This window comes from Sycon ciliatum, chromosome 12 (genome assembly GCF_964019385.1).
Source record: "Sycon ciliatum chromosome 12, ocSycCili1.1, whole genome shotgun sequence".
Taxonomy (NCBI): Eukaryota; Metazoa; Porifera; class Calcarea; order Leucosolenida; family Sycettidae; genus Sycon; species Sycon ciliatum.
The window spans coordinates 19,142,772-19,153,332 of record NC_088654.1 but is presented as its reverse complement, the minus strand read 5'-3'; the positions used below and the strand labels follow the sequence as shown (position 1 = coordinate 19,153,332).

The 10,561-nt window shown below is 45.3% G+C and overlaps 3 protein-coding genes across 3 annotated transcripts in view; 2 read left to right on the top strand and 1 right to left on the bottom strand.

Moving 5' to 3' along the window:
• LOC135828148 (uncharacterized) overlaps positions 1-993 on the bottom strand; it is a 16,327-nt gene extending 15,334 nt beyond the window's left edge. Inside the window, exon 1 of the mRNA XM_065340590.1 lies at positions 522-993. Within this exon, the coding sequence (XP_065196662.1) occupies positions 522-724 (203 nt within the window). The 5' untranslated portion in view covers positions 725-993. The remainder of the gene's footprint in view (positions 1-521) is intronic.
• A 722-nt stretch (positions 994-1,715) lies between these two features.
• On the top strand, positions 1,716-2,258 carry LOC135828052 (uncharacterized). Its single transcript, XM_065340486.1, has one exon. The coding sequence runs from the start codon at positions 1,716-1,718 to the stop codon at positions 2,256-2,258; it is 543 nt and encodes a 180-aa protein (XP_065196558.1).
• A 4,601-nt stretch (positions 2,259-6,859) lies between these two features.
• On the top strand, positions 6,860-7,402 carry LOC135828050 (uncharacterized). Its single transcript, XM_065340485.1, has one exon. It carries the CDS (start codon positions 6,860-6,862, stop codon positions 7,400-7,402), a length of 543 nt encoding a protein of 180 aa, XP_065196557.1.
• The last annotated feature ends 3,159 nt before the right edge of the window (positions 7,403-10,561 follow it).

Below are 10,561 nucleotides of genomic sequence, written 5' to 3'. Positions count from 1 at the left end.
TGTGTGTGTGTGTGTGTGTGTGTGTGTGTGTGTGTGTGTGTGTGTGTGTGTGTGTGTGTGTGTGTGTGTGTGTGTGTGTGTGTGTGTGTGTGTGTGTGTGTGTGTGTGTGTGTGTAGTATGTGTGTGTGTGTGTGTGTGTGTGTGTGTGTGTGTGTGTGTGTGTGTGTGTGTGTGTGTGTGTGTGTGTAGTATGTGTGTGTGTGTGTGTTTGTTTGTATGTCTCCTAGCTCATCAGCACGATGGTAACGTCTACAAGTGAACGGTGACAAAGCAATGCACTATGTCCAAGTATCACCCAAATGCACACATGACTAATAAGAGCTACGCATTTCGCAATCACCATGGCTTACACGAATCAAAAATTTAATAGTAATGTTTCACATAGCGTTGCCGGCGATTACCGCATGTGACAAGCCATGGTGGGTGTATAGAGGTATAGAATGAACATTGCTAATACTTGACAACTGCAAGCCTGGCAAGGTAACTGGTTTGGCTACAGAAACACCGAACAGGCACCCACCTGTTCACGATATTGGCTGCCGTGTCGGCATAACCCACGTCAAAATGGCATGACTGTACGAAGTGCAATTTCGATGGCGTGCTCGTCTGCTGCGGCGATGCAAGCGCCGGCACAGGCTCGGGCAAGCTACATACCAGCTCCACGAACACTAGTAGCAACAGCAACAGCACGTTATTACTGGAAAGGAGTCGACGAGAGATCATGGCTGAAACACCCGCTACAAGTCTTGAAGAATAGGACAGCTATAACTTATGGGGCAGTGTGGAGCATTGTGCATGTGGCTGGTTGAACGTCACGGATGAATGTCTCCCTTGGAACTGCACTCACATAGTTATTGACCTAAACGAGTTCCAGGGTCAAGGAGGGAGCACCAACTAGGCTAAAGCCAAGGCAGTCGTCGAGCTACATAGAGCGGTAGAGAGAGGATAACGTCAAGAGCGAACACGATTATAGCATGTGGGGCAGTCGACAGCTAGCGAACGCCATGCGAAAGTCTTTTGCCGCTGGAGTTTGAATGACTTGAAATGCTGGATTTCCGTGATTTCTTCGAAAAACACACGTGACACCATTACATCATGATGACGTAAGAGTTGGAATTGGACGATGATTACTTTTTTCACTCAGACACAGACTGTGACAGAGACCGGGCCGTGGCGTGGGTTCATTTCACAATTTCGACATTTGCCAATACTGACTTTAGTTCTCGGAACTTCCGAAGGTGATGCGGACGCGCTATTGTTCTGTTCTCTCTTATTGATGTGAGCTTTGCCAGAGCAGCAAAACTGATACGTTGGTGGCGATCGACCTGACCCAATATGGTCGTGTTAGAATTGTCGTAGCGCGCGCGTGGGCAGAAGCGCGTAATTCAAACGACCTGGATTACGACACGATGTATCGCGTCAGCGAACGCACCGGCACGATATAAGCTCGCACAGAGCAATGTTTCCAGTCAGAGACGCAGCAGAAAAGAAAGAAGAGAAGATTCAAGTCAGATAGCCAAGCAAGAACTAACTTGTAAACTAATCGCTTGGACTACCGCCCAATTAATCTTCAATTTCAATTCATTCAGTGGTATACTACCGAGAGCGTGTATTTCACTAGTTTTCACTGTATCATTGCAACAGTGTTGATTTGGTAGAAAAATCCTGCTTCCTAGTTCCAACAAAAAAATAAAACTATAATTACTCGATCAGTATGGAGAACAAGAACGGTGCACGTTTCACAGCCGTGGAATTGCAGAAGGACCCAGTGGTGCACGACGACGTGTGGACGAGCATGAAGGCGGTGACGAACGCCAAACACTTTGCCACCGTGTTCCGCCTGACGGAGGACGAGTCGGAGATCGTGCCGGAGACCAGCATCGACTGGGAGGAGAACAATGGTGATGGTGGACTGTGGGCAAAGCTGCTGGCTCACTTTGTCGGGCTGGATCAGGACATCCGCTGGGCTATCGTCAACCTACCGTACACGACAACTAGCGGCGGAAAGCGCAACAAGGTCATCTTTGCTACGTGGGTTCCGGACACTCTGACACGTAGGACCATGCGCGAGTCCGTACGCGTCAAGTTCAACGGAGTGCAGCTGGCAGGAGGCATGCGTAAGCAGGCGTCCATTGACGGAGTGTCCATGTATCAAGCTAACGACATGGATGACCTAGCCCTGGCTGAGGTGTTGGCCAAGGTGTCGCGCTTTGAGCGAGACGGCATTGATATGGAGAGCTTGGCGATGCTGCACTAGAAAGAGCTTGGCGATGCTGCACTAGAAAGAGCTTGGCGATGCTGCACTAGAGAGAGCTTGGCGATGCTGCACTAGAAAGTGAGTTGGTCTTAGGTGTTTTCGTGGCTGACAGGATCATGTATGTGTGTGTGTGTGTGTGTGTGTGTGTGTGTGTGTGTGTGTGTGTGTGTGTGTGTGTGTGTGTGTGTGTGTGCATATGTGTGTGTGTGTGCACATGCATGCTTATGCATGTTCAAATGTGGGCTTAGCTTACTTGGATGAGATCAGTTCGAGTACGTCATGCCTATCCTATCTCGACCTTTTTTTCTCATGGACCTCCCCAAGTCTCTTTCTTTTTGAATATTGCCATATAACTATATTTTCCAGACATCTTATTTATCTCCCCGCTTGCCTGGACTATAAAGTATTGCCTCCTTGTATCATCTTGCTTTCCTATTTATCTATCTTATTTAAGTGTTTCCAAGGAAATATACTGCTATATTATTTTGAAGTGGCTTATGCGAACATTTTTGGCTGGTTTGCATGATTTGCATGCCCATTAATGCAGCTGCAGGCCATGCTGATGTCTACGCGAACAAGCACATAATAATAATAATATTATTTTGCGAAGTGGTTCAACATGGTGGTAAGAGCGTGGTGCTAGCGCACTATGACAGACCTGGTGTTTTCTCTGAGCGTATCTTTTCCCCAGCTGTTTTATCACTATCCTTTATCATCGTATTGCGAGTCTCTCAGTTATATCCAATAAAGTCTGTTTCCATCATATATCAGTACGGTGCAGTTACTCCGTCCGAGTGTCAGTGCTTTGGGGGCTACAAACAGCTTTTTAATGTTGTTTGCATAATTAAACAAGTGGCGTGGAGACAACAATCTTAGAATCACAATCAAGAGTTGAACGGACACTTGGCTAATTTATTTAATCGCTATCAATAGTATGGAAAACAGTGTGCAGTAACAAAAATGAAAAGGGTCCTACCACATTGTCGACACTCAAATTGGTATACTGCTTTAGAAGTAAGTTGGGTTGGTAAGCTATCCAGTGCCCGGAAAAGGGAATGCACACTTAATCGTAACTACCGTTGATCTACTGTTTCTCTGAAATGAGTCTGAAGGCAGGCGAGAAATGAGCGAGTATGCATTTATCCGACATGTAGCTCTTGACTTGACCTTTTGACCCCGTACCATGGGGCCAAGGTGGGGAAAGGAAAAGTTGCGAAATAATTCGCGAAAATGAAGAAGGTTGCAAAAGTTGCGATTTCTTCCTAAACATCGTAAAGTTGCGAAAAAATGGCGAGCATCTTTGGGAAAGGGCTATCGCCAAAGGCAGAGTTAATTAGCGCTGTGGACAAAACCAGGGCCCGGTAAACTGACAGATTTCTGACACATAGAAATACATGTGCCTGTGTGTCTTGGAGGACAGAACTCAATGCGGTCAGTGTTCACCAGGATCAAGTGAAGGTGTAGCGTGGCCCAAGTGGTTGGGCACACAACAACCAACAAGTCTCACCAGAGCAAGGAGAAGTGGTTGAAGAAATGAAGGATGATCTTTCTTCAGAGACAGAGCTTTTTATATGTGCCAAGACTAAGAGAGTTCAGGTTTCACATAACAACGAGCAACGGTTTAGACCAATCAGGAGATAGAGAGATGGCACAGATTCGGCCAATCAGAAGACATGTATTGGAAGAAAGTAAAGAAAAAAAGGAAAGCTTCTGAAAAAGGTAGGTTCGAACTTCACATGCAAAGGATACTAGTCTTATTACTGTACAGGTTTTAACACACCAAGCTACAGTGACACAGGCACTAGACTACAATGCAACAGGTACAAGGTTGAAGAATCTGCATGCTCTACAAAGGCGTGCAGTTAGAACACGCTCGTTGGCTGCCATTCCCGAGCCAGAACGAAGACTGAGGTTTAGAATCAACAACAGCAATCCAGTGTCAGTACCTTCTAACGTCCAGCCCATCTGTTCCATTCCGTCAATGTTAAACATGAAGAGGCAGCTGATGGTAATTTACAGTCCGTGTCAGGTTATAATACTCATAAAAAGGACACACTTCAGGCTCATTACAAACATCTTGAAAGTTTTTGTCTTCACAAGTATACTTTCAAGCCTTCTCGTCAGGTGAAATACAGGCAAGGGAAAAGGAACAGGAACAGTAGATTAAATACAGTAAGAAGGTGGTAAAACAGCGCAAAAAGAAGATAGCTAAAGTAAACAGCGAAAATTGCAATAATGACACAAAGGTGCAAGTGCGAGAAAACTCAATAAGCGTGACATGTAGCGCGACAACACCTTGTCAGGTTAGTAACCATTACCAGAAAACACGCCAAACTGTAGATTGGGAAATTTGTTTCCCCTGGTGTGAACTATTAGGGAAGCCTTGTCCACCACCTGATCTCCTCGTTGAAGTGACGTTCAAGCGTAGAGCTTTCCAGATAGATGTTCCGTTTAATGAGACGTTCGGGAGTGTACTACGTGCATTTAAGCTTGATCAGGCACCCCGTCCAAAACCGATGGTAACGTTAGCAATGAAAAATTGTCCTTCATAATGCATGGCAACGGTTACCTTGGAGATACTTGAAGAAGACTTTCCGTCCGAATGATGATGGTTGTGAGAAACTCTCTACGTCCTATCGTCTTAATGTTCGCGGGGGGTCAATGAAGAACGTCACACTCAGTCAGCTGTACCAAACATCCATCCTGTATTGCCGGCGACATGCAAATTTAGAAACATACACATACGTGCATTACACGCTAGAAGGTTCTCAGCTAAAGACTGAGGTCGAGAAGTATCAATGGAATGGATTTCGTATTAAATCCAATTTTCGCTGTCCTCACAAGAAACGTTCTTTGGAATTTAGTTTCCTGCAGCGGAATCTATGCCTCGTTGTCTTTTTCGGAATAGGAAGTTTGGTAGATTACGCACATCCATTACCAAAGTTGTGCAGTTGGGACAGTTTTACAATCGAAATCGACGTCTGTAAAAGCTGCATACCACTTGCCCTCGAATACCTTCTGAACACCTTGTCCTATTTTTACGCATTCTTGCCAATTTACTAGGCCTCGACCAAAATGCTAGAAAAAAGAGCATAATAATTATTATTATGCTCGTCGCATATCAGGGAAAACGGCCATAATATGCCAAAGGCCTAGCAAGATATGCAAAAAAGATATGCCAAAATATGCCAAATTATGCTTGACATGAGCAGAAAGTGTAGATCATTTCAGTAAAATTGCAACCTTGGAATATTCATTGGCTTCACGGCTATCATGCTTCAAACACATGCGGAATAGTATGGCTGGGGTGTGTCCCCAGCAACCGTAGCGATAGTGTTCATCCATGGGGAAATGTAGCAAACGCCTCAACCATTCCAAATTCATCCATAAAAGGCATTTCTGAATGCATTTGGTCCATAATATGAATGTTTTGTCCTCATTTTCTTCAGAATATTCGAATTATATGCTGGCTTCATTCCAATATTCCCTTTGTCGCTCAATATGCCATACATGTACATGTACATGTATATGAACTGTCTCTCAAAATATGCGGAAATATGCGCAAGCATATTTGGTCGAGGCCTACAATTGACCGTTAAATTAACTTTGTTGAGGTTTCGATGTAGATATACATGTACATGTACTCCACGCAATTGGTCTTTTTGACTGGAAATCAACGTGGCCTATTGGATGGTTCGATAGTGCAGACATTCCTTTCTATAATTGTGATCATACTCGCACCAAGTAACACGTTAGTACTAAGTAGTAACTGTTAGTGTTACACTTTTTGGTCAATACTACTGTCGTACTGATTCAGAATCTGACCCGCATGATCCAAGCTTCCCGATGGTGTCTAGCAGAACGAATCCAGTCCATATGGCCGTTGTACTGGACGCGAGTCTCACTCGCACCAGGAGTTTGATATGAATGATTTGTTGGATTTCCGTGATTTACTCGAAAAATCACACCTCAGACGTCACACTCGCCGACCCCATTACATCATCATGACGTAAGAAATTGGAATCGTCGATGATTACTTTTTTCACACAGAGACGTAGACTCTACGTGGGTTCATTTCACACTCACAGTTTCGACATTTGCCAATACTGACGATAGTTCTCGGAAGGTGATGCGGACGCGCTATTGTTCTGTTCTCTCTTATTGATGTGAGCTTTGCCAGAGCAGCAAAACTGATACGTTGTGGGCCATCGACCTGGCCCAATATGGTCGTGTTAGAATTGTGGCAGCGCGCGCGTGGGCAGAAGCGCGTAATTAAAACGACCTGGATTACGACACGATGTATCGCGTCAGCGAACGCACCGGCACGATATAAGCTCGCACAGAGCAATGCTTCCAGTCAGAGACGCAGCAGAAAAGAAAGAAGAGAAGATTCAAGTCAGATAGCCAAGCAAGAACTAACTTGTAAACTAATCGCTTGGACTACCGCCCAATTAATCTTCAATTTCAATTCATTCAGTGGTATACTACCGAGAGCCTGTATTTCACTAGTTTTCACAGCATCATTGAAATAGTGTTGATTTGGTAGAAAAATCCTGCTTCCTAGTTCCAACAAAAAATAAAACTATAATATCTCGGTCAGTATGGAGAACAAGAACGGTGCACGTGTCACAGCCGTGGAGTTGCAGAAGGACCCAGTGGTGCACGATGACGTGTGGACGAGCATGAAGGCGGTGACGAACGCCAAACACTTTGCCACCGTGTTCCGCCTGACGGAGGACGAGTCGGAGATCGTGCCGGAGACCAGCATCGACTGGGAGGAGAACAATGGTGATGGTGGACTGTGGGCAAAGCTGCTGGCTCACTTTGTCGGGCTGAATCAGGACATCCGCTGGGCTATCGTCAACCTACCGTACACGACAACTAACGGCGGAAAGCGCAACAAGGTCATCTTTGCTACGTGGGTTCCGGACACTCTGACACGTAGGACCATGCGCGAGTCCGTACGCGTCAAGTTCAACGGAGTGCAGCTGGCAGGAGGCATGCGTAAGCAGGCGTCCATTGACGGAGTGTCCATGTATCAAGCTAACGACATGGATGACCTAGCCCTGGCTGAGGTGTTGGCCAAGGTGTCGCGCTTTGAGCGAGACGGCATTGATATGGAGAGCTTGGCGATGCTGCACTAGAAAATGTGTTGATGCTGCAGTGTTTTGCTGACAGGATTTGTGCGTGTGTATGTGTGTGTCCAGTGCATTTTTCTGATTTGCGTGCTTCTCTTACGACGAGCGTATATGGTATGATATATGGTGTGTGTGTGTGTGTGTGTGTGTGTGTGTATGTGTGTGTGTGTGTGCTCATGCATGCTTATGCATGTTCAAGTGCGTGCTTAGTTTACTTCGATGAGACCAGGTACAGCACCTCATGCCTATCCGATCTTGACCTATTTCTCATAGACTTCCCCAAGCCTTTTTCCATATAGTTTTATTTTACAGAAATCATATCTCCCCTTGCCTGGACTATACAATACTGCCTCATTGCAACCTCTTGCTCTCCTATTTATCTACTTGAATTTTAGTCGAGTTTTTCCAAGGAAATATATTTGGGAAGTGGCTCAACATGGTGGTCAAAGCGCGGTATTAGTGCGTGGTATTAGTGCGTGGTGACTAACCTGGTGTTTCCTGTGAGCGTATACGATTGCAGCTGATTTATCACTATCCTTTATCATATTTCCAATATCTCAGTTATAGCAAACGAAGTCTGTTTCCATCAGTACGGTGCAGCTATTCGTGTGGAAAAGTCTGTGTGTGCTCTGGAAAGTAACTATGTCCATGCAGGAATACAGAATAGTAACATACCGGTGTGTATAAACAAAATGTGACTAGTCCCTGGTTCTTCTGATGAGATGGACGCGAACTTTAGGACACTCGAAGGCTACAAAATTCATTGCACAGTGCAGGGTTCTAGCGAGAGGGATGGGGCGCAGCGCCCTCCCCTATGAAAAATTGCTGCCCCCTACTCGTTTTCTGATTTTTGTGCTTTTTCATGCCATTCAACGAAAACCAGTCAGTACTAGAGGGTTCTTAAAGGCACATTTGTCTGGGGTGAAGTCAGGTGTTCGCCCCGTACGTTGCATTTCGCATTGCAGGACAGTTATTTTTAAAGATGGATTAGGGGGTCACTATTTTCCCTGCCCCCCACCTCCCTTACTACTTTGACCCGGCTAGAACCCTGCCTGAGCATGCTTTGATTGAAGAATTTTATCTTGTTGTTTGGCGATCTATGTACGGCAGTACTCAGCAATCTGCATGCGAACGTGCGCTGCAGGGGTGTCGGACATGCTTCGGTAACTAAGTTTTCGACCGTCCCAATATTAGACAAGGTTAGCATTTTACCATTTATGCTAACTTAGACCGTCCGCCTGTACCGTTTGTTGTGAGTTTCAAGACATGATTAGCATTTCGGTTTCTGACTTCTGAGCCAACGATCGTCTTGTCACGCCACCCTAGTTGAAATCTTACTGTTTCATTCTCCCGCTAAACAAAGCTTTCCATCGTCGAAACGATGCTAAACCGACGGTATTTTGGGTGCTAGGTACGAGTACTGTTGGATTTAGCGTAAACGGTATAATGCAAACCATGTGTATTTTGTCCCCAGGCAACCGTAAAATAAGAAAATGCACTGATCTTGGCTCCATTGTGTTAATTTTGCCCGTAAGAGAGGCTCAGTGTGTCTGATTTGGGCTCTAAATTTCGAAGTACTTCTGCAGGGTGCCCCCCCCCCCCATTGTACTTCAGATTACTGACCATACCACCCTAAAATACCGCTTATATTTGACTCCTTTTTAGCGATTGAACACAGGCTTTGGCTAGTCGTGATAAATCTAATATTGACTTCGTACTTGGTCAGTATAGAAAATAAAAGACCTCGTAAAAGACCTCGGCTTCGCCTCGGTCTTTCGCCTCGGTCTTTTACTCGGCTTTTATTTCCTATATTGACCTCGTACTCAGTCAATATTAGATACATAATTATGGGCTCTACTGACTAGTACTAGTACCAATACTGGCAATAGGCATTAGTACTGGTATAACGAGGGTTTAGTAAGACGAAATTCGGGTTTGTGTTCGCACTCCAAGGAACGTCGAACTCAGTGACGGAATTCGCGTTATGAGAAGGATTAGCAAACACACATGCGTGACGTTGACAGTACAGCGTAGTAATTATTTATTAATTTTATGACTGTCCTGACAAGAAACCGCGATTCGTGTTTCGACTACTTTTCCGAACGAAAAATCCGAAGGTTCGCAATCCAGTTCGCGAACTGAAAAATGTTCGCGAACTCGAACGCGAAATTCGTGATGCTAAACCTCCGTATTGTTGCCTTGCGTTCTTCGGATTCGGTTCTGACCGTCTTTTTATTACCAAAACTTGGCCCGGCAAAGATGGTGCGGAACATCGCAATCGCTCAGCTTTCCACTTCTTCAAACCACACGATGTCATTATGGCTGTTATTTCCAAAAAATTGCATTGAGAGAATGGAACTATTCTAATTGTCCGCAAACTCCAACGCAGCCACTTACACATTTGGGAGACTTCACTTCTCAACTCCAAACTCCAAAAAGGCAGTGAAGACTGAAGAGACCTTTTTTGGAGTTTGGAATTGCCGGAGAAGTGAAGTTTCCTAAATGAGAAAAATGGAGCATAGGCATACCCGGTGCGAAACCCAGGACTACAGGTATGTTGAGGGGCGTATTGTACACAGACTGTGAATTTGGCACCTTCATAGGTCAACTTCTGGAAAGTTTGCTGCACTATCCAGTATCCCCACGAACGCGCTTTCCGTTCTACTGTCCAGTGTCCCCATGGGGCATGGGGCCACCAATCGGAGAAGACCGGCTCATAATGGAAAATAAAAGAACAAACATAAGACACCCGTACACATCAACGTGCTCTAAGGGTATGGCAGCTTGTTAAAAAGCTGTGGCGCTGGCGCTTGTATGATGCCCGCGAACCACGTATGCAGGTAATACACCAGCGGAGCAAACACAGCGACAATACAGATCGAAGTTGTCCCATGACTACAGAATAATGTAACTCAGGATTTTTCTCAACAACAAGCGATACCAAATTTTTCAAAAAACGAGACCCCTCTGGCCCACACATGCCTGAAGTTGAAAAAACTAACGGTGTAAATGATGCTCTCTCTACAATATTTACACGGGCACAATATTCTCTCTTTTTGGCCTGTTCATGGGTCTTCAGCTGACGCAGGACGTCTGTACGCGACAGCAGGCTTGCCTTCGGGTGTGTTACCCGTACATCAAAAAAGGCATCCTGCTGCCGGGTCC

Excerpts from the sequence above, each read along its gene's own strand:
- LOC135828052 (XM_065340486.1), top strand. The coding sequence starts at position 1,716 with ATGGAGAACAAGAACGGTGCACGTTTCACAGCCGTGGAATTGCAGAAG.
- LOC135828050 (XM_065340485.1), top strand. The coding sequence starts at position 6,860 with ATGGAGAACAAGAACGGTGCACGTGTCACAGCCGTGGAGTTGCAGAAG.